This window comes from Paroedura picta, chromosome 4, assembly GCF_049243985.1.
Source record: "Paroedura picta isolate Pp20150507F chromosome 4, Ppicta_v3.0, whole genome shotgun sequence".
Classification (NCBI taxonomy): Eukaryota; Metazoa; Chordata; class Lepidosauria; order Squamata; family Gekkonidae; genus Paroedura; species Paroedura picta.
Window position 1 is genome coordinate 5,417,551 of NC_135372.1, and position 23,471 is coordinate 5,441,021.

The 23,471-nt window shown below is 48.6% G+C and overlaps 1 protein-coding gene across 1 annotated transcript; it reads left to right on the forward strand.

The window, feature by feature from the left end:
- Window positions 1–13: 13 nt before the first annotated feature.
- DDX49 (DEAD-box helicase 49) lies at window positions 14–21,637 on the forward strand. Its single transcript, XM_077331634.1, has 13 exons — window positions 14–229; window positions 2,376–2,499; window positions 5,712–5,797; window positions 5,925–6,046; window positions 7,367–7,554; window positions 10,879–11,019; window positions 12,182–12,257; window positions 12,811–12,887; window positions 14,431–14,528; window positions 15,768–15,842; window positions 19,040–19,128; window positions 19,901–19,972; window positions 20,176–21,637. The coding sequence occupies exons 1-13, from the start codon at window positions 115–117 to the stop codon at window positions 20,356–20,358; spliced, it is 1,446 nt and encodes a 481-aa protein (XP_077187749.1). The 5' UTR covers window positions 14–114; the 3' UTR covers window positions 20,359–21,637.
- The last annotated feature ends 1,834 nt before the right edge of the window (window positions 21,638–23,471 follow it).

Here is a 23,471-nt window from a genome sequence, read left to right on the forward strand (position 1 = left end):
GTAGCTTTGACGTATAATCTTGTGCGACGCCGCCGCGAGGCATGCCGGGAGCGGCGTGTCTTTCGCGTCTTCCCGTCGGTTTTACAGACACCGCGCGTCTCTTTCGCGTCGGGGATGGCCGCGTTCCGCCAGCTCGGCCTGGCGCCCTGGCTGGTGACCCAGGCGGAGCAGATGGGCCTGACGAGGCCCACTCCGGTGCAAGAGGCCTGCATCCCTCCCACTCTCCAAGGTGAGCGCCGGCTAAGCAAGCCCCCGCCCGGGACCCTTCGCGCCAGGCCACGCCCTTTCACCACACCTGGCCACGCCCCTGATGCTCTGCTGGCCTTGGGGTTGCCAACTGCAGGTTGGGAAATTCCCGGAGATCTGTAGGTGGAATTAGGGGAGAAGTGGGGCTGGGTGTAATGCCATGGAGTAAAATGGGTGTAATGCTGGGTGTAATGCCCCTACCTCCTTGCTGGAATCAGTCAAGCCCACTCTAGATTTAATATTTATTGATACTGCAGTTCCAAGAGCCAGATACGAACACACTTAATATCCAGAACAACATTAAGATATCTGTCAAATATTACAAACTGATGTTCTCATAATAATCGAGAATTTACAATCATACTGAACATGAATATTTTCCAGTGCTAACATGTTTGATGTAACTTGTAAGCTATGGGACAGTATTAGGCAACCTGTTTAGAGACCTCACTGCTTTCTCCTAAAAGGAGCATCTTGATTTTTTGTTCCTCTGATTGCTCCAGAAATTTGAAATAAAAGAGGAGCAATGATCTTATTGCGGTTTCCCACTTTAAATTTTTTAAAGAAAATTTAAAAACATTACTAATCTATCAATTAGTTTCGGGGGGCTGGAATTATTGTAATGGAGGCAAAACACTTCTTAGAAAAACAGTATTTATGCAATTAAAATATTGAACAGATTTCTAGAGGGGAAAGTAAAGAAACCAGCAAGGAAGAGGAATTGAAGAATATTCATCCTAAATGACTTTTCTGGTATTGGCATCTCTTGCATGACTCCTAGGTCAAATATTTTGCTTTGAAGGCTTTCTTGTTTGATAAGTCTGTTAGTACCTGGGCATGGGAAGGAATGGTGACCTCCAGCAGCAGACTGAATGTGATAGCTTCTACTCAAGTTTATGCATCAAAGCACCCAGGGAGAGAAAACTCTACACTAATGTACTGGCATTTCTGCGCACTGCCCTTCTCTTTCTTGAGGTTGACTGGGCAAATGGTATAGCCTTTTTATAATTTTGTATTTATAGTTTTGAGAACGATTTTAATGTAATTTAAAGCTAAGTTTTATATGTAAATTTTATAATGTGCCAAATTTTGTGTTTTTACCTGTTGTAACCCATCTTGAGCCTTTGGGGAAGGGCAGGCTAAAATTGCAATCATAAATAAATACAAATAAAATATTAGTAATAACAAGGTGGTCACGGTGAATGAGTTCAACAATAATATTTAGGGCTTCTGCCCAAGCCATGAAAGTACAAAAAGTTTTAATACTTTGGTATTTTTACAGCTTTTGCCTTTTGTTGCCCAGATTAGGTTGCGGTGAGAAATGAACCAGAGACTATGATAGCTTTTAAACTGTGAGAGCTCAATGTGACACTTTGTTCTGTATGGAAAACTGATGTTTTGCAAATCTGACTGTATGGGAGGTCTTTTCTTTTGTCAGTTAAATCTTCTAGGAAATCAGTTTGACTGCAATTAAAGATTCACATTACAGATAACCTTGACCTATAAAAAACTTTTTAATGCTTGTACTTTCACGGCTTGAGCTAAAGCCCTGGATATTATTGTTGATAGAATCTATGCCTCCAAAGCATTTGTTTTTACAGGAAAGCTGATCTCTGTAATCTGAAGATCTGTTACAACTCCAGGAGATCTCTGGGGCACCCCTGGAGATTGGCAAATCTAATTTAAAGTCTTCTGCCTTTTGATTGCACTTGACACTCCTCCAAATCTCCATACTCTTCAAGCTGGTTGGTCAGAGAGTGCCTTTAAGCAGTGGTCCCCAACCTTTTTATCACCAGAGACCACTCAAAGCTGGGGACTACTCAAGGCCCGGTGGGGGGGGGTAGTTTACTCCTCTACTCTCAACCACTGCCCTAACGCTCTCTGATCACTATGGTAATGTTTAAACATCCCTTCAAAATAAGATACACACACGCCACAACAATGAAGTGTGTTGTAAAGGGCTGGGGGGGGGGAGAAGGCGTCCTTCGGGGCTCACCTCCAATTAGTCGAAGGACCACATGTGGTCCATGGCCCACAGGTTGGGGATCGCTACCTTTAAGCATGTGCAGAATGAAGTGCCTTTTTTTCTCTCTTGCTGCCATCCCTGAATCTATACCTTGATCCTACAGGTCATGACTGCATGGGATGTGCCAAGACAGGAAGTGGGAAGACAGCCGCATTTGTGCTGCCCATCTTGCAGAAACTTTCAGAAGATCCCTACGGTATTTTTTGCTTGGTCCTGACACCAACTAGGTGAGAATGAGCTGGACCCTTCCTGGATTAGCCCAAAGTCAGTCCTGGGGATAAGAATCCTCTTATCCATCGCCTGGAGCTATGGGTTTGTTTTACTTATAGCCTGCTTTTCGCACTGAATTTGAAAGCAGATTACAAAATATGAAAAAATTCAGTGAGACAGCATATCTTGCAGAATACAGTTGCTTGACTCTTTACAAGGATCCCATGGAGCGCTCACATGTGACCTGTTCTCCAGCAGCTGCACTGGTTGCCAGTTAAGTTTCAGATCAGGTTTAAGGTACTGGTTTTAACATTTAAGGACTTATGAAGTCTGGGGCCTGCGTACCTGTGGGACTGTCTCTCCCCATGCGCCCCTTAAGGAGCATTGGCTAGATATTCCCTGACCCCAGAGAAGTGCGCCTGGCCTTTTTCAGCCCTGGATCTAGACTGATGGACTGAGTTGTTATCAGAGATCTGGGCCTTTACAGAATCATAGAGTTGGAAGGGGCTAGTCCAACCCCCTGCCCAAAGAATCCTAAAGCATCCAAGAAAAGTATGTATCCAACCTTTGCTTGAAGACTGCTAGTGAGGGGGAGCTCACCACCTCCTTAGGCAGCCTATTCCACTGCTGAACTACTCTGACTGTGAAAATTGTTTTCCTAATATCTAGCCTATATTGTTGTAGTAATTTAAACCCATTACTGCGCGTCCTTTCCTCTGCAGCCAATGGGAACAGCATCCTGCCCTCCTCCAAATGACAACCTTCCAAATACTTAAAAAGGGCTATCATGTCCCCTCTCAACCTCCCTTTCTCCAGGCTGAACATTCCCAAGTCCCTCAACCTATCTTCATAGGGCTTGGTCCCTTGGCCCCAGATCATCTTTGTCGCTCTCCTCTGTACCCTTTCAATTTTATCGACGTCCTTCTTGAAGTGAGGCCTCCAGAACTGCACACAGTACTCCAGGTGTGGTCTGACCAGTGCCGTATACAATGGGACTATGACAACTTGTGATTTTGATGTGATGCCCCTGTTGATACAGCCCAAAATGGGATTCGCGTTTGTTACCGCTGCATTCACACTGCCTGCTTATGTTTAGTTTAGAATCCACAAGTACCACAAGGTCTCGTTCACACACAGTGTTACCTAGAAGCGTGTCCCCATCTGGAGGACAAAATGGCATTCCCAAGTAGGCATGCTTTTCAGTTTTCTGACCCAGATGCAGAACTTTACACTTATCTTTATTAAATTGCATTGTGTTCTCATTTGCCTGTCTTTCCATTGTGTTCAGATCTCATTGAACTCTTTATCTATTTTCTGGAGCATTTGCCAATCCTCCCAATTTGGTGTCATCTGCAAACTTGATGAGTAGTCTTTCCACCCCCTCATCTAGATCATTAATAAATTTGTTAAAAAGTACCAGACCGAGCACCGAGCCCTGAGGTACCCCGCTACTCACCTCTCTCCAGTCTGATGAAACACCATTGACAATAACTCTTTGAGTGCGGTTCTCTAACCAATTCCCTATCCACCTAACTATCTGAAAATCCAGATTGCAGTCCTTCAATTTATCCATCAGAACATCATGGGGAACCTTATCAAAAGCTTTACTAAAATCCAAGTAAACGACATCAACCGAATTTCCACGATCCAGCAAACCTGTCACTTGGTCAAAAAAGGAAACCAGGTTGGTCTGACAGGACCTGTTGGAGACAAATCCATGATGACATTGTCCTCCAGATATTTGCAGATCGGTCCCTTTAATATCTGCTCCATTATCTTATCCACAACAGAGGTCAGACTCACTAGTCTGTAGTTTCCTGGGTCATCCTTCCTCCCTTTTTTGAAGATCGGAATAACGTTTGCTCTCTTCCAGTCCTCCGGGACATCTCCAGTCCATAAAGAGGTCCCGAAGATGATGGACAAGGGCTGTGCAAGTTCTCTGGAAAGTTCTTTGAGCACTCTCGGGTGCATTTCATCCAGCCCAGGGGATTTGAACTCATCCAATGCCTCTCAACAACCTCTCTGTCCATATCAACTTGCCACCCAGACTATTGGCTACTGCCATCTCTAGATGTGCCTAACCCCTTTGACCTGTGGGAAAAAACAGATGTAAAACAGGCACTAAGCCTTTCTGCTTTCTCTGCATCCTCCGTTAGAGTTTGTCCATCCGCACCCACCAGTGGGCCTATTGCCTCCTTTACTTTACGTTTCCTCCTCACATAACTGAAAAATCTTTTCTTGTTACAATGAGTTTCCCTGGCCAATCTTAGCTCACTCTCAGCTCTGGCCTTTCTGATGATTGATCTACAGTGCCCAGTAACCTGTAGGTACTCTTCTTTAGAGCTCTGTCCTTCCCTCCATTTCCTGAACATTTTCCTTTTCTTTCTTAGTTCTTCTTGAAGTTCTCTGTTCATCCAAATAGGCTTCTTAGAGCTCCTGCAGTGTTTTCGTCTTTCTGGGATAGTCATTGATTGAGCATGCAGTAGCTCTTGTTTGAGTAGCGCCCACCCTTCACATGCTCCCTTCCCTTCCAGCATTCTCGTCCATGGTATGATACTCATCATGTCTCTGAGTTTATTAAAGTTTGCCCTACGAAAATCCAACATCCGCGTCTGGCTACAAGCTTCCTCCCCCCCCCCCCCCTCCATCTCAAAAGGAATTCTATGAGGAAATGGTCACTTCCCCCTAAGGGAAGTGCGGTTCTCTAACCACTCTTTGAGTGAGGTTCTCTAACCAATTCCCTATCCACCTAACTATCTGAAAATCCAGATTGCACTCCTTCAACTTATCCATTAGAACATCATATCCATTTGAACCTTGTCAAAAGCTTTACTAAAATCCAAGTAAATGACATCAACCGAATTTTCCACGATCCAGCAAACCTGTCACTTAGTCAAAAAAGGAAACCAGGTTGGTCTGACACGACCTGTTGGCGACAGTCTGAGTCCAGTGGCACTCTTAAAGCCAACAAAGTTTAATTCTGGCTACACACTTTCATGCGCATGCTCACTTCTTCAGCTACAAAGGATTCATAAGTTATCTATGTCATATAAGGGCTAAGATTTCCCAGAAATGGGATGGGAAAGCTGAGATTTTGTGCCCGATACCTTATTTTGTGACTGTTGCAGAACCGGAGCGTGGACATGCCACACTGCTTGGCTAACACATGTGGGAAGAAAAAAACTATTTCCTTGCTAATGTTTTCCCCCTCCCACTTCCTGCCTAACAGAGAACTGGCTTACCAGATAGCCGAACAGTTCCGTGTCCTTGGGAAGCCATTGGGCTTAAAGGATTGCATCGTTGTTGGTGGAATGGGTAGGTGAACCACAACTGGGAACTTATGAGCACTCCCTCCACCCCACCCTGTGCCCAACTGGGAATCTTGCTTGAGAGGTCCTTCTCCAAGGAAGGATTCATGCACCACCATCCTTTTGCATTGCAGACATGGTAGCGCAGGCCCTGGAGCTTTCTCGGAAGCCTCATGTTGTCATTGCCACCCCTGGCCGACTGGCTGATCACCTCCGGAGTTCCAGCACCTTCAGCCTTCAAAAGATTAAGTATTTGGTAAGGCTGCTGTGGGTATAACTGCCTTAGTTTGGGAGAGGGGGAGGTGCATGGTGTGCAGAGGAGAAATATTAGCTGAACATGCTAGATAGTAGAAGTGGTAAAATTGATTGTCCTTGGCCAAATGCCCTCACAGTATAAAAAAAACCATAAAATACCACAAATAACAAGCATAAATGTTAAAACAATTAAAGCTCTGCCCCTGTTTCCAAGTTCAGACATACAACTCTCCAGCCTGTGGCATTCATGTTAAAACAAACAGAACTCAACCCATATTTCCCACATTCAGATGCACACAGTTTGGAGAGCCAGTGTGGTATACTGGATAAGAGCGGGGCTTCTAATCTGGAGAGCTGGGTTTGATTTCCCACATGCAGCCAGCTGGGTGACCTTGAGCCAGTCACAGTCCTGTTAAATCTGTTCTCACAGAGAAGTTCTGTCAGAGCTCTCTCAACCCTACCTACTTTAAAGGTAAAGGTATCCCCTGTGCAAGCACCAAGTCATGTCTGACCCTTGGGGTGACTCCCTCTAGCGTTTTCATGGCAGACTCAATATGGGGTGGTTTGCCAGTGCCTTCCCCAGTCATTACCGTTTACCCCCCAGCAAGCTGGGTTCTCATTTTACCTACCTCAGAAGAATAGAAGGCTGAGTCAACCTTGAACCGGCTGCTGGGATTGAACTCCCAGCCTCATGGGCAGAGCTTTCAAACTGCATGTCTGCTGCCTTGCCACTCTGCGCCACAAGAGGCCCTCTAGCTACTTTATGGGATGTCTATTGTTGGGAGATGAAGGGAAGGTGATTGTAAGCTGCTTTGAGACTCAAGTAGTGAAAAGCAGGGTACAAAACCCAACTCTTTCCTTGTAACCACTTTTGCTGTGATATGTTTAGCAGCCGTTGAGAGCTACCCTGTAGGATCAATGTCAGAAAGCAGAGAAATCAGGAACATTAGGATAAATAAATGTGAATAAATAAATGTAGGTCAGCTAGTGTTCTTTCAGTTAAGCCTCGTAACAGTGCTAGGTTCTGAGTCTTGTAAGGGAATGGCTTTATTTACTGTTTGTCATGTGTCCAGTGGATCCAGAAGATCCTCGGATTGTCCAGCAGCCAGGTGAAAGATCTTGGCATTGCCTGCCTCCGCGTCATGATCCCTCACGTTCCTTGGAGGCCTCCCATCCAAATACTATCTAGGGTCAACGCTGCTTAGCTTCCAAGATCTGGCAAGATTGGGTGTGCCTGGGCTATCCAGGTTGGGGCAAAGGGAAGCACCTCGTATTGTAGTTCAGATGCAAATGCAGAAATCTTTCCCTGCTTTGGGTTCAGGTCTTGGACGAAGCTGATCGTTTGTTGGAGCAGGGCTGCACTGACTTCACCCAGGACCTGGAAGTGATTCTGGCAGCTGCGCCAGCCACCAGGCAGACCCTCCTCTTCAGCGCCACGCTGACTGACACGTTGAACGAGCTGAAGCAGATCGCCATGAACAAGCCCTTCTTCTGGGAGTCTCCGTCGGAGTGAGTGTACCTCCCTGGAGGGCGGTCAGCTTTCAATTCAAGAAGGTTCCATTACCCCCGCATGGCACTGCCTCAAGGAGTCAAAACGGCTTCCAATCGCCTTCCCTTCCCCTCCCCACAAGAGGAACCCTGTGAGGTGGGTGGGGCTGACAGAGCTCTGAGAGAACTGTGACTAGCTCAAAGGCACCCAGCTGGCTGCATGTGAAGGTGCGGGGAATCAAACCGAGCTTTCCAGATTAGAAGTTTCTGCTCTTACTACACCACACTGCTTATTTTTTACTGCCTTAGACCAGCATAAAATACAAAAAAGGAAAAGATGAGTGAATGATATAAAAGGGATAAAAATGTCTGTAAGCATAATATCCCAATAGTAATTCCAGCAAACATGTAACCTGGCTGATAAATGCCTTATTCATCCAAGCACTCCATTTCCTGCAAGGCAAGAAGAAGAAGAGTTGGTTTTTATATGCCACTTTTCTCTACCCAAAGAAGTCTCAAAGTGGCTTACAGTTGCCTTCCCTTTCTTCTCCCCACAACAGACACCCTGTGAGGGAGGGGAGACTGAGAGAGCCCTGAGATTACTAAAGAAGAAGAAGAGGTGGCTCTTATATCCTGCTTTTCTCTACCTGAAGGAGTCCCAAAGTGGCTTATAATCTCCTTCCCTTCTTGTCCCCACAACAGACACCCTGTGAGGCAGGTGAAGCTGAGAGAGCCCTGATATTACTGCTCGGTAAGAACAGCTTTACCAGTGCCGTGGCGAGCCCAAGATCACCCACCTGGCTGCATGTGGGGGATCACGGAATCAAACATGGCTCGCCAGATTAGAAGTCCGCACTCCTAACCACTACACCATGCTGGCTGGAAGCAGTCACTTGCAACAGAATATGAGCTAGTTGTCACAACCCTACGTGAGCACTGCCATGGAGTTCCTCTTCATTGTCTAACACGGTAAATACCATGACTCAGGTACTTAACCAGCATCCTTATCCATGGTTCCTCCATATATTTGTGAATCAGCCTGGGGGGTGGAACGTGTCCGGCTGTCCAAGTTGGAATAGGGCCAATTGGTGCAGCCAGCAATGATGGCTGCACCCTGATTGGCCCTGTCCCTACAGTTCCCGCCCTCCCTCCCTGGATGCTAGCCACTTTCCTCTCAAACACGCCAGAGACAGAGAGAGACACACAGAGCCCTGCCAGACCGAACACGAGCCCTGCTTCCCTCCTATCGCTCCTGCTGCGAGGGAGGCAGAGAGAGACACAGAGAGAGCTGGCCCAAGCTTCTGACCAGCCCTGCTTCCCTCCTAAGAACGAGCCCTAAATACCTGCTCTGGCTCCTGCTGCAAGGCACACTGAGACACTCAGGGAAAGGGAGAGGGAGAGAGAGACATAAAGAGAGAGATCTGCACCTCCCGGTATCTCCTGGGTCCTAGCGCCCATTGTATTCCTGCTTGCAATGAGCTTTCTTGCTAGTTATTGAATAAGAGACATACAGGCAATCACTCTGTCGAAGGTAACACATAAAACAAAAGGATTGACTGCAACAAAACGCTCAGTTCGGGCTAGGGTAATCTAAAAAAAAAAGTGCAGGAAGCCCTTTCCCATGAAAAAACGTTTGGTCCTAGCCAAGTGCGAAATCTAGAGACAAACTGGGGAAGTTGGGCAGATGGTCTCATCTAAGCTACACCAACACACTAGTTTACCATCTTAAAGGTGCAGGGAGAGATATGCCAGTTCACACTAGGCAGAGGGGGGGAATTGTTGAAGGTGGCGGCAGGCAGTGGAGGAGGAGGAGAGGAATTCAGAGGAAAAGGATAAGGCACTTGACAGTCTAGGGTTGCGTGCCTCGGCACGGTTTGGCCACCTCGGCAATCACCAAAGCCCAAAGTGGCGTGTAGGAGGCCAGCGGAGAGGAGGGGTAACGGCATGCAGACACAGAGCTCTGCACCTGCGTGCACACTGCCCCTCCAGGCCACGGCGCTTGGCCACCTTGGGCTGCGGTGATTGCTGAGGCAGCCGAGTTGAAGTGCACACCCCTAGTGGCAACCTCTTTTAGCCAGCATGGTGGTTATGAGTGGCAGCCTCTAATCTGGAGAACCGGGCTTGATTCCCCACTCCTCCACATGCAGCCAGGTGGGTGACCTTGGGCCAGTCACAGTTCTCTCAGAGCTCTCTCCGCCCCACCTACCTCCCAGGGTGTCTGCTGTGGGGAGAGAAAGGGAAGGCGATTGGAAGCCACTTAGAGGCTCCTTCAAAGTGGGGTATAAAAACCAACTCCTCTTCTTCAAACAGATTTCAGTCATCAGGGAGTCATTTGCAGGGGAGTGCTTAAAGTGTTTGAACAGAAGCAGCAGAGGGCAGATAATGTTGCTTCTACATTTTCTAAAAGCCGTTGTCAGAACCTTCCGTTCCAGCTGATGAACGGGCATCGAATTGGGCTCTGGAAACAGCTCAGCAGTTTGGGGGAAGTGATAGAGGAGGGACAGGGAACAGGGTAGCTTTCTGTCCAGGATGCTAGATCTTTATACCAGGGAGAAGCGTCTTCTCTGCCTGCATCTCAATGTTGAGGAGTTGTCCCAAGGAACCATAGACTCGGCCCTACTCAATCTCATCTCTGTCAGTCATTCTTAATGTAGCCAGCTATGGATAGTTTGTTCTCCTGATTGACGAGGCTGCAGGAAGGAAATGAGGTATTAGCGCGCATGGATTTAAGTGGCTTTTCAGCCAATAATTGATCATAATTGCCCAAGCCTTGGTTTCCACCTTCTGAAGGCAGGCGTCCTTAGGAAATCCAGCTTTCAGTAAGATCGTAAGGTTGCTTTACTCCCTTGCAGGGGTCTTAGGTGCCCATTTGCAACTTGAGATTTTCTCAGCAGTGAATCACAAAGGCACAGAGCTGCTTTGTATTGAATCCGACCTTTTGGTCCATCACGATCAGCATGGTCTGTTCAGACTGGCAGTGGCTCTCCAGAGTCTCAGGCTGAGATCTGTATCATCACCTTCTTCCTGATCCCCTTTAGTTGGAAACCCCAAGGATTGAACCTGGGACTGTCTGCATACCAAGCAGATGCTCTGCTCCAGAGCCACAGTTCCTCCCAATCTGTGGCATTTGGTGTACTGGGCAGGTGAACAACCGGTATCTTGCCCCTTTTGGAACCAGAGGAATACCAGATGGTGTTCATCTGGAGGTTCTCCAACCATCTCCCAGTTTCCTAATACTCTTGTTGCCAGAAGCTATCAAATACGACTGTTCTTGCATTGCTGACCTTTGGCCTGATTGGAGCGGCAGGCCAAATTCTCACCTGGGTCTCCCTCTTTCCCGGCTAGAGTGCGGACAGTGGAGGAGCTTGACCAGCGCTACCTCCTGGTGCCGGAGAAGGTAAAAGATGCCTACCTCGTCCACCTGGTCCAGATGTTCCAGGATGAGCATGAAGACTGGTCCATCATCATCTTCACCAACACCTGCAAGTGAGTATCGGGGCAATGGCTCAGCAGCCCTGGCGCAACCTCCAGCTTGTCCCCATTGAATGGAGAGAGGTGCAGAAGCGGCCATTTGCTTGGACGGCAGTCGTGACCTGCTGCTTAGTGGCCAGGTGGGCTGGGAACCACTTTTTCCTCTTAGGTCAGCTCAGGTAGACTAGCACTTTTTCCTCTTAGGCCTGGCTCTTTCACTATGTTGGAGAAGAGGACGTGTGCCAGGGTTACACAGGTCAGATTCAGATCCCTTTATTGGTATAAGATTTTGATATACATAAAACAAAATTTAAAACAAACAAATTCCTGGCATAGACATATGGACAACAGTAGTAAAGCCTTATGTCGTACAGCCAATCTGCAGCAGAGATTGGTTCTCGAAATAATTGACAGAATTTTTGCAAGGCTCCTTTACACTCAACAACATTTTCACTAGATGTTTCTCATCAAAGCACAGGTACTTCAGTTTTCCCATAAAAGCCCCCAGATAATGCTGGAATATCTGAAATTTGGGGCAGTTGAATCATAAATGGTTAAGGGAATCTGGCACATTGCACCCGTGCAGACGGCTTCTCTCATTTCGAGGGATTTGAAGGAAGCGTCCTCTTGATAGGTTTGAAGATATTTAGGCCCTTTTTAGGGAATAGTCATCTAACACTTGAACATACAGGAGCATTGATTTATAAGAGGTCTTGTTTCAGAGGGTAGCTTAGTCGGCCTGCAGCAGACAAGCAAGCGTTGAGTCCAGCAGCACCATGGTGATCCCCGAGAGCTAGCATGGTGTAGTGGCTGAGAGTGGCGGCTTTTAATGTTGGAGAGCTGGGTTTGATTCCCCACTCCTCCATCTGCAGCTAGCAGGTTACCTTGGGCTAGTCACAGATCTTTTAGAGCAGTTCTCTTAGAGCTCTCTCAGCCCCACATAACTCACAGGGTTGTGGGGTGAGGAAGGGAAGGCGATTGGAAGCCGCTTTGAGACTCCAGGAAGTAAAAAGCGGGGTATTAAAAATCACCTTCTTCTTAGATCCCCATGGGCAGGAGAGATGAGCTTTGGATGGGCAGGAGGGACCTAGCGTGTCTGCTGAGCTCCCCCCTGCCCCGCCCCTGTATAAGCCTTTCTCCAGTGAAGTGACAGAGATGTGGGCTTTGGCTCTTGTAGGAACTGCCAGGTCTTGAACATGATGCTGAGGAAATTCAACTTCCCCTCGGTGGCTCTGCATTCGATGATGAAGCAGGTAGGGCAGCTGGTCCGGGACTGGGGGCGGGGCTTTGACCTCCTCTCCTGGAACGTGGAAGGAAGGAGGTTTTCCTGTTGTCCCCTGGATGCTACTTGGGCCCACTCGTATCTTGGCCCAGCACTGCTGCTGCAGCCAAGAACACAAACCCCCTAGCCTTGCAGCTCACATGAACAGATTCTTTCCTTCCCAGCTGCTTCAGGCTGCCGTGGGCCTGGACAGTTCAGGGGGGGAGGGGGGGTGGAAAGGTGGCCCTGGAGCACAAACAGCACCTTTGCTGGGTTCTTATGACAGGCGTGTTACTTCCAGGCAACTCTCCCATTTAATCGGATGACCTCTATCTATAAGATCTGCTACTCTCACAAGTCAGAGCCCACTTGTGATCTCGGGGGGGGGGAGGGTTGGTGGGCCCCTGAACAGGATCCGGGACTTGGCAGCACTTCTTTAGCTGTGCCCTGTGACTTTTGGGCAATTAGGAGAAACAGGGGCAGCAAAGTGCTCTTGTGCATAACTGCGCCCTCATAGTCCCTCCCCTCGGTCTGTCTTTTGGCAGAAACAACGCTTTGCGGCTCTGGCCAAGTTCAAGTCCAGCGTCTACAAGATCCTCATAGCGACTGACGTGGCTGCCAGGTAGGGAATGGTGCCCTGGGGCTAGAAGCCAGGCCCTTGAGTTTGGCTCCGCGTGCTCCAGAATGGTGGAACGTCTGTAAAGAAAGGTTGAAGGAATCTGGGTCTTTCCCCAAATCCTGCCTGCCTGTGGTGGAGGAAGAGCAAAGTCAATAGTTTGTCAAGAGCCTGTATCTACGAATGTCTCCAAGAAAACCAGAAGGGGGATAGTGTAACAGAAAAGAGCATACTTAACCCACAAGTAGTTAGGACCGAAAAGGTTGCACATCCACTAAATATAAATATTCAGACTACAGTAACATTTACTTATAAAGTTAAAAACATAGACCATAGGCTAATAATTGAATCACAACATCTGTACTAGGGTTGGGCGCTTCGGCATCCAAAGTTGCTGTTCGCACCTGAAGCAGCCAGTGTCCCTCCCCCTCCCCCTCCATGTGGCTCTGCACTGGCTGCTTCGGGCGTGAACGGCCACTTCGGACGCCAAAGCGCACAACTTTAAGTACTATACAGTGCTAGACCAAAATGGGCCTTCCTTAGAAGACTAATCCTGAATACACACGTAATCCATTCAACAATGTATCCAGTGAAATGGTAATTTTTATTCAATTTATTCTCTATGAATAACAAGATCAATAAAAATGGAACAAATTGAAGGTATCCATTTTTCAAATCTAAGCCTCCTTCTCCATGGCTGCTAAAAAGTTCTACTGTGTTCTACTGCTTTTTATCAGCCGTGGAGAAGAATTACATTTGACAAATGGATATCTTCAATCAGTTCCATCTTGTTATTCATAGAGAATAATTTTTTTGGGGAAATGTATCTCACTGCCTGCATTCTCTACGGCAGGGGTGGCCAAACTGGTTTTCCAGGTGTCGATGGGTGACAGTTCCCATAGGAAATGTAGGCCATGGACATCTGGAGAGCCACAGTTTGGCTACCCCTGCTTTATGGTATCACATGTCTGTGCAGGATCAGCCCTCTAAGGAAGACCCATTTTGGGGTGAAATGTGTTAGGTCTATCATTGTAGGGTGGATGTTTTGTGATTACAGTGATTAGCCTATGAGCCTTTAACAATACAAATATATCTACAGGCTCTTTTCATGACTAGTGTGATTTCAGTTTTTACATCTTTACTTTGGGTATTTGCCAATTGTAACAGCTGGCATGGGTCACCAAGGGTTCAGAAGGCTGGGGGGGGGGGTGCAGGGTTGGTACCTGCCAACTCTGCCATTCCATTGGGAGGGACAGGTAGGAAATCTGTTAGTGCCTGGGCTCAGGTTATCTCTGTGTCCTTGGAGCCCAGACAGTGCTCCTGTGCCTGGTGGGGAGTTTTGTTCCCGGGACAGCATGAGAAGAGAATGGGAAGAGTTTCCATACCTGAATTCAGAATTGGTGGGAGGGAGTTGGTTTGGAGGTGCTTTAGGCATGCTTTAGTCTTAGCAAGGAATGGGAGAGATTTCTTCTGATAAAGGTCTATTTATTGGGAATATTGACGGGCATCTCACACAGTCTTTCTCCCTCCCCCTCTCTCCTGGTTTTAGGGGACTTGACATCCCAACAGTTCAAGTGGTCATCAACCAGAACACTCCGGGACTCCCCAAAATCTACATCCATCGGGTCGGCCGCACTGCCCGTGCAGGTAAGCAATGAGAAGTATAGAGGCTGGGGTGGGGGAAGGGAGAAGAAGAAGAAGAAGAGTTGGTTCTTATATGCCGCTTTTCCCTACCCGAAGGAGGCTCAGAGTGGCTTACAGTCGCCTTCCCTTTCCTCTCCCCACAACAGACACCCTTTGGGGTGGGTGAGGCTGAGAGAGCCCTGATATTCCTGCTCGGTCAGAACAGTTTTATCAGTGCCATGGCGAGCCCAAGGTCACCCAGCTGGCTGCATGTGGGGGAGCGCAGAATCAAACTGGCATGCCAGATTAGAAGTCCGCACTCCTAACCACTACACCAAACTGGCTCTGTCAGGAGCAACTGGAGTGAAGTTTCTTTCACGGGCCAGCGACTTTGTCCGACCAGACGGGGCCAGCCCCTTTCTGCAGAGCCCCCCCCTTTGGGCTGGGATTCTGAATCTGCAGTGCCACCACCCAGAAGGCCCTTTCATTTGGGGCTGTCCACCAAATTTCTGAAGGTTCTGGAACACTAAGCCAGGGTTCTCTAGCCAGATAAAGAACTGGAGGCATGTTCACTCTGCAGAAGGGCCAGCCTTCGGCTTCCCGTTCCCCGAGACCCGACAGGCTGCAGCATTCGACATCTGCACCCATAACGGGGCCCAGAAACAAACCAAGAGGTGATGACGTTTGGTAAAAATGGGTGTCTGGCACTCACAAGCGGTAGACTCCCTCCCGCATTTTGAGCCAATTGAAAGCGTGGAGAGAAACTGTGCATCCTTTCAGCCTCCCATGAGAACGAGGCTTAGAAGCCACCAGCTTAAAAAGTTCAGGCTTCTTAATGTCTGAAAATAATAGGAGCAGCCTTCTTCAACCTCTTGACCCCTGAAATGTTTTTCAGACTTTGAAGAACCCCCAAAGTGGTGCCGTTCTCCTTGTGAGATGTGGGTGCAGAAGGAAGATGCAGGAGCAAGCCAATCAATCTATTGAGCATTTACTGTTTCCATTGTGGGGAAAGAGACGAGGCCTGGAGAGCCACAGGGGTGGCCAGAGTGGGGTCGCATGATATCCAGTGGTCACTAGTCATCTGAACTTCTGCAATAGGAGAGCTTTGCTCTGCAGCAGGGAGTTCCACAAGTTCAGTGGGCATTGTGTGATGCGCTCCTTTTGTCTTGGGGCCAACTTCATTTCCTTTGAGTGGCTTAGAGGAGCGAGAGAGGCACGGATTGCCCTCCGCAGCCTTCATGTCCCTTCCTCTCTTCTCACCAGGTAGGCACGGGATTGCCATCACGCTGGTGACACAGTACGACATTCACCTGGTCCACGCGATTGAGGAACAGATCAGTAAGTCGGGATTCTGAAAGAGGCTGTTTCAGGCCCCCCCCCCCCCGTACCTTGGAGGGAATCCAAGAAGCCCCAGGTGCTCTCAGCTGCTCTGTGCCCTGGTGCTCCGATTGAGGAACCACTAAGCAGATGCGACGGCTCTCTCAAGGCCAGCTGCACCCCAAGGGCATCTGCTATGGCCGTGCCGGAGTGCAGCTGAGAGCTGGCCAGCAGCCCTTTTTGCTGGCAAGCGCATGTGGAGAGCCCACTTGTGCAAGCCCTGCTGCCAGGATCTCTGGTTTGAGACTCCCGAGCTCCACACCTTTGCATCGGCCTCTTAACTCTCGAAGCCTAAGTGTTGTCCAGATCATCCCAAACACAAGGAAGACCCGGTGTGTGTCCTGGAGAACAGGAAAAAACAAGCGATGCTACCAAGTGAGCAGGACCTTCCCTGAAGACATTCTGGTGCCCGCTCAACCCAGGAGGCTAGGTGATGGGGAGACTGGATGCTTACAGCCAGGCCCGTCTTAGAGGCTGTCATCCCTGCACAGAGCAAGCCAAGCGTAGGCCGGGCAGATGGGGCCTTTCACTTGGTTTGCCTTGTCAGGCCGGGGCTTGGCAGAAGCAGCCAGGAATGTCAACTTGTGGTTTCAGAATGGCCGTTTCAGCTCCCATCCATCTTAAGCTGCTGGCCATAGATATGTAGTCTTTGGCTTTTCCAGAGAAGGGGAGAAGGCAAGAAGCGATGGTAAGGCAGAAGGTCACGGGTGGGGAGGGGGGGTCAGTGGGCACCTTTGGAATTTTGACAAAGGGCCGTAGGAGCAATTGGAACACAGCTGCCGCAGGCGGTGGGACCCAGTCACAAAATGGCTGCCACAGCAGGCAGGGCCTAGGAAAAAATGTCAGGGATTGAGTTTATATACGTCTCCAATCATAAGTCTTCAGCATTTCAGGCAGAAGCTTTGTTTAATAGGCTTCCTTTAAAACTCAGCAGCAAAGCATGAGGTCTACTGGGGAAAACCGCACCTAGCCCCATCCGTTTCCTAAAAGTACTTGGCAGGTGTCACACTGGGTATGCTGTTCAATCCGTGACCCCTTCCTGCTCCCAAGATGGCTTCTCTGCTGGAGAACCTGCAGAGCCACTGGTAGGCAGAGCAAAAACTTATCCAAAGGCCTGGCTCTGCTTTCTGCAGCCTCCCTTGGAGTAAGCTCTGCTCTTCTGCTTGTAGCCAGCGGACAGAGAAGCTGGCAGCAAAGGCTTTGCACGCAGAAGGCCTGGCTTCAGTCCATGGCACCGGCAGGTAGAGCGGGAGCCACAAAAGACTTTTCTCTGCCTGCGACTCAGATATGCCCAACATACCCCAGACACTTTTCCTAGTGCCTGGCAGGTGGTCAGGGACATCTGGGAGGGGGGGGGGTCTTGCCTAGAAGGTCTTCTGGTCGGCTCCTGGAGACTCGGCTGTTGGTGCAGATTTTTAAAAACCTTGCTTGGGCAACTGTTCCACTCCTGCACAAGGATCCTCACTGTGCCTGAAGATGAGCAACCATTTTTGGAGGGGGAGCACCACGCAGCACATGGCGCCAGCAGGTTCTAGAAAGGTCAGGGACTGCTGGCATAAGGAATTCTGAAGGAGAGACAGACCACAGGTCGGTCTGTGGAGCCAACGGCCCTTAACACGTTCAGTGCAAAACAAAGAATGGTGACTCCAGCCTTCTGAACTTTTTTCTTGTGGAAAAACCCTCAAACCATCCTTCAGGCCTCAAAAAACCCAGAAGGGATGCAATTGTGCAGAATACAGTTGGGAAGCAGAGCTGTGGACATGCCCACCTGGGACCCCTCTTACCCACCCTGGCAGGGGCACACCATCGTGCCCCAAGCTAGGAATCTGGGTGTGACCATTGATGCCTCCCTGACTATGAAGGCTCAGGTCAAGAGAGTAGCGGGTCAGGCATTCTTCCATCTCCGCCAGGCCCAGCTACTAGCGCCCTACCTGTACCCTGACCATCTGGCCACAGTGATCCATGCGACAGTCACCTCCAGAATAGATTTCTGTAACTCGCTCTACGCTGGCCTACCCTTGTCTCTGACCCGGAAACTTCAGCTGGTGCAAAATGCAGCTGCGAGGGTCCTCACTGGCCCACCTTGGAGGGCCCACATCCAGCCAGTGCTGAGGCAGCTGCATTGGTTGCCAATTGCTGTCCGGATCCGGTTCAAGGTTTTGGTTCTAACCTTCAAGGCTTTACGCGAGTTGGGACCCACATACCTGAGGGACTGCCTGCTGCCCTATGCTCCCTGCAGGGCTTTACGCTCTGCGGGTGAGAACCTATTGATCATTCCCAGCCCTAAGGAAGCACGCCTAGCCTCTACCAGGGCCAGGGCCTTCTCGGTCCTGGCCCCTGCCTGGTGGAATGAGCTCCCGGGTGATCTGTGGGCCCTGCGCGATTTGTCAGCTTTCCGCAGGGCCTGCAAGACAGAGCTCTTCCGCCAGGTCTATGGTTGAGGCTAGGGTCAGTGAATCAGGGACATCGCTCCCCCCCCCCCACCGCCCCCAGGAGTTAGGAAGTGTACATCACACTCCTCCATTATCTCTGATATTAGTATGGGGAGGGGTGGGGTATTTTCTCTTTGCCACCATGTTGGTATTAATATTTTAATGGGGGTTTTAATGGGTTCTAATGGGGTTAAAATCATTGTCACCCGCCTCAAGCCTTCCGGAAGAGGTGGGAAATAAATCGAAATATAATAATAATTATTATTCTTATTATCACCCCCTCCAGGCCCATCACTGGCCATGGGGGGGGGGGCATGGGTCGACATGACCATATAATGGTCCTATCATCCAGTAAATGGTTAGCCAGTTTTTAGAATAAATTAAAGATTAATTAACTCCGATCCGTTCGGGAAATCCTTCCAGAGCCATCAAGAAACCCCAGGGTTTCACAAAACCCTGGTTAAGAAAGCCTACAGTATATTATTTCATTGTTTTTCATTGTGTTTTTCATTGTGGATTTAAATGATTGCACTTCATTTTCTTATGTTGGTGAACCTACCAAAATAAATGTAAAAAGCTACAAAGAAACAACATTTTTGGAATGTAATTGTTGCTTCTTGCACTTAGCTATGCACAGTTGTATGTCCCTTGATTCCTTCAAGTCGCAGAAGAGATTTGGCTTGAGAGAGTGAGCATGTTAAGCACTTTGTATGCCTTCTGCTCCAGAAATGAAGCTCCGGGAGTTCTCTGTGGAAGAACGGTCTGTGCTGAACATCCTCACCCAAGTGAATGTGGTGCGGCGCGAGTGCGAGATTGTGAGTAGGGGAGGGGTGGGCGGAGCTGGGAGGTGGCCCAGCTGTGACCTCGGCTGACCCCAGGGTTATTGGTGCCTGGAACACCCCCCTCCAGTTTGGTGTAGAGGTTAGGAGTGCGGACTTCTAATCTGGCATGCCAGGTTCGATTCTGCGCTCCCACATATGGAACCAGCTGGGTGACCTTGGGCTTGCCACGGCACTGATAGAGCTGTTCTGACCGAGCAGTAATATCAGAGCTCTCTCAGCCTCACCCACCCCACAGGGTGTCTGTTGTGGGGAGAGGAAAGGGAAGGCGACTGTAAGCCGCTTTGAGCCTCCTTCGGGTAGGGAAAAGCGGCATCTAAGAACCAACTCTTCTTCTTCTTCAGTAATATCAGGGCTCTCTCAGCCTCACCCACCTCACAGGGCGTCTGTTGTGGGGAGAGGAAGGGAAGGAGACTGTAAGCCGCTTTGAGCCTCCTTCGGGTAGGGAAAAGCGGCATCTAAGAACCAACTCTTCTTCTTCTTCAGTAATATCAGGGCTCTCTCAGCCTCACCCACCTCACAGGGCGTCTGTTGTGGGGAGAGGAAGGGAAGGAGACTGTAAGCCGCTTTGAGCCTCCTTCGGGTAGGGAAAAGCGGCATATGAGAGCCAACTCTTCTTCTTCTTCTCCAAGTCTGGGGGGGCTGGGCTAGTGGGTCTCACTGTTTGTCCGCAAATGGCAGAACAAAGTGGTGTTTTGGGAGGGAGAGGAAAGTTTTCCAAACCTCTCTCTCACCCCCCCCCCCATAGAGATTAGAAGCAACCGATTTTGACGAGAAGAAGGAAATCAACAAGCGGAAGCAGATGATCCTAGAAGGAAAGGTAAGCTGCGGGAGAAAGGAATTCTCTGAGCACAGAAAAGTGGGCTGGGAGCCAGATTCAAGAAATTGCTTTGAGGTGGGGAGAATTTGGCTGGGGCAGAGCAAAGGCCGCCATTTTGCAAGAGGCAGAGTAAAATCCAAAGGTGGGCATCTTGTGACTGGCTAACATTCAAGTTTTGTCTCATGCTACCTTTCCCGGCACAGGATCCAGACCTGGAGGAGCAGCGGAAGGCCGAGCTAGCCAAGATCCGGAAGAAGAATGGCGAGTTCCGCAGCAGAGTCCAGCAGACGTTGCAGGAGAGGCAGCAGCTGCAGCTGCGGCAAAAGCTGCAGAAGAAAACACGGCGGAAGCAGAAGCAGAAGCAGCAGCTGGCGGCAGCCAAGTAGCATTTTCTCTACCTCCCATCCTGGCATCCTATAGGATTGGAGGCAAGAGATTGGAGCTTGTGTCATCATTTTTTAATCTGATGCTTGGAGGAGGATGCCCCCCCCCCTTTCTCCAGCCAGGAAGGACCGTCTCATGGAACTCCCTCTCCTGCCCCCGGCTACCACTTGGTAATTGGAAGTCTTCCTTCGGAAGGGTTTGAGGACTGGAGGGCCTCAGGAGAACTGCCGGCACACCAGAATCCACAGGAAAAGGAATTTGAACATGGAACGGAGCCACGTATCTTGGGGTGCCAGGGGCATCCTTTCTCTTCTGCCAACCAAGTTCAGATCAAGAACCATTAAAAAAAAAACTTTGGCCTCCTGTAACCTTTTGTTGTTTTGCGCCTTTTGCTTCCATTCCAAGATTGCCTTAATTTTTCTGTTCCCCTAAGCAGCTTTTCCCCTCATTCCGTGAATCAAGGTTGGGGCCTTGACAGGAAGCAGCTTTGTGCCACTGTCCCCAGGAGAAAACCTGTTATCCTCAGTAAAATCAGATTTGTCTAAAATGGGGAGGGGGTGTGTGTTTTTTCTGGGTGTTTACCTGTTCCTGCCCCCTGCCAGTTGAGTGCGAGAAGTCTTACTTCCATGATTTTCATGTCTTTCTAGTGCTTAAAGACCAGCTTGAGTAGCAGGGAGAGTAATGCTCAGCCCCAAGAAACAAGGATCTCTTTGAGTGCTGAGGAGGCTGCCCACTGCTTCTCTGCATGATATACTGCTCAGTTATGGTAGGGGAACTGCCCTGAGCGGGCTTGGACAGTTGGTTCCTTTTGACATACCAAATGTATCAGTTGTCCAAGGGAGCACCGGGGTGCGCTCTCACTCATCCTCCTCAGTAAAATTCAGTAGTGCCTCTAATTCAGGACGGGCTCATGGGAATTGTTGTCCATGGACATCTGGGGGGCACACAGTTTGGCCACCCCTGATCTAGGAGGTTATCATGAATGTGGAAACCTCAGGGCTAGAAACGGACTGTGAGAACTTCAGGATTGCAATTTCTGTATTGAATACTTGGTTTTTATTAAAACAACACACTCATGGATGTGTAAATCTCAGATGTGGGGTTGGGTGGGGAATATGATTTCCACCAATTGTACTGCACTTTTCAGCCGGCAGAATCAGCAAAGTCAAAACTTGTTTACCCAAAGTTTGGATGAGAGATTGTGAGAAATAAATTTAATCTGCATGCAGCATTTTATTACAAAGTGCACTAAAACTGAGCTTTAAAAACACTTTAAAAACACCTTCTGTGTGTTGTGCTGATTAACAGTGGCAGCTTCTGATCCCCCATCCAGTTTTGAGCCCCTGCTCCTCCATCTGCGGCCAGCTGGATGACCTTGAGGTAGTCACAGTCCTGTTAGGGCTGTTCTCCCAGAGCAGTTTTGTCAGGGCACTCTCAGCCTCACTTATCTCACAGGATGTCTGTTGTGGGGAGAGGAAGGGGAGACGATTGTAAGCCACTTTGAAACTCCTGATAGAGAAAAGCGGCATATAAAAACCAACTCTTCTAAACTGGCAAATATTCAAACTCAAAAGTTCTTAATCTCTATAACCTGACGTTTTGGTATTTCTAGGTTGAAAGCCTTAGACTATAAAACAGAACCTATTAATCCAATATATCTAAAGAAGAGTACCCATGAGTTACTAGGCACTGTAGATCAATCATCAGAAAGGCCAAAGCTGACAGTGAGCTAAGATTGGCCAGGGAAGCCCATTGTAACAAGAAAAGATTTTTCAGTTATGTGAGGAGCAAACGTAAAGTAAAGGAGGCAATAGGCCCACTGTTGGGTGCGGATGGACAAACTCTAACGGAAGATGCAGAGAAAGCAGAAAGGCTCAGCGTCTATTTTACATCTGTTTTTTCCCACAGGTCAAAGGGGTTAGGCACATCTAGAGATGGCAGTAGCCAACAGATAGTGTCTAGGTGGCAGGTTACCATGTATAGAGAAGTTGTTGAGAGGCATTTAGCCGCACTGGATGAGCTCAAATCCCTTGGGCCAGATGAAATGCACCCAAGAGTGCTCAAAGAACTTTCCAGAGAACTTGCACAGCCCTTGTCTATCATCTTCGGAACCTCTTTAAGGACTGGAGATGTCCCGGAGGACTGGAAGAGAGCAAATGTTATTCCGATCTTCAAAAAAGGGAGGAAGGATGACCCGGGAAACTACAGACCAGTGAGTCTGACCTCTGTTGTGGGGAAGATAATGGAGCAGATATTAAAGGGAGCGATCTGCAAACATCTGGAGGACAATTTGGTGATCCAAGGAAGTCATCATGGATTTGTCACCAACAGGTCCTGCCAGACCAACCTGGTTTCCTTTTTTGACCAAGTAACAGGTTTGCTGGATCGTGGAAATTTGGTTGATGTCATTTTCTTGGATTTTAGTAAAGCTTTTGACAAGGTTCCCCATGATCTTCTGATGGATAAGTTGAAGGACTGCAATCTGGATTTTCAGATAGTTAAGTGGATAAGGAATTGGTTAGAGAACCGCACTCAAAGCGTTCTTGTCAATGGTGTTTCATCAGACTGGAGAGAGGTGAGTAGCGGGGTACCTCAGGGCTCGGTGCTCAGTCCGGTACTTTTTAACATATTTATTAATGATCTAGATGAGGGGGTGGAGGGATTACTCATCAAGTTTGCAGATGACACCAAATTGGGGGGACTGGCAAATACTCCAGAAGATAGAGACAGAGTTCAACGAGATCTGAACACAATGGGAAAATGGGCAAATGAGAACAAGATGCAATTTAATAAAGTTAAGTGTAAAGTTCTGCATCTGGGTCAGAAAAATGAAAAGCATGCCTACTGGATGGGGGATACACTTCTAGGTAACACTGTGTGTGAATGAGACCTTGGGGTACTTGTGGATTGTAAACTAAACATGAGCAGGCAGTGTGATGCAGCGGTAAAAAAGGCAAATGCCATTTTGGGCTGTATCAACAGGGGCATCACATCAAAATCACAAGATGTCATAGTCCCATTGTATACGGCACTGGTCAGACCACACCTGGAGTACTGTGTGCCGTTCTGGAGGCCTCACTTCAAGAAGGACGTAGATAAAATTGAAAGGGTACAG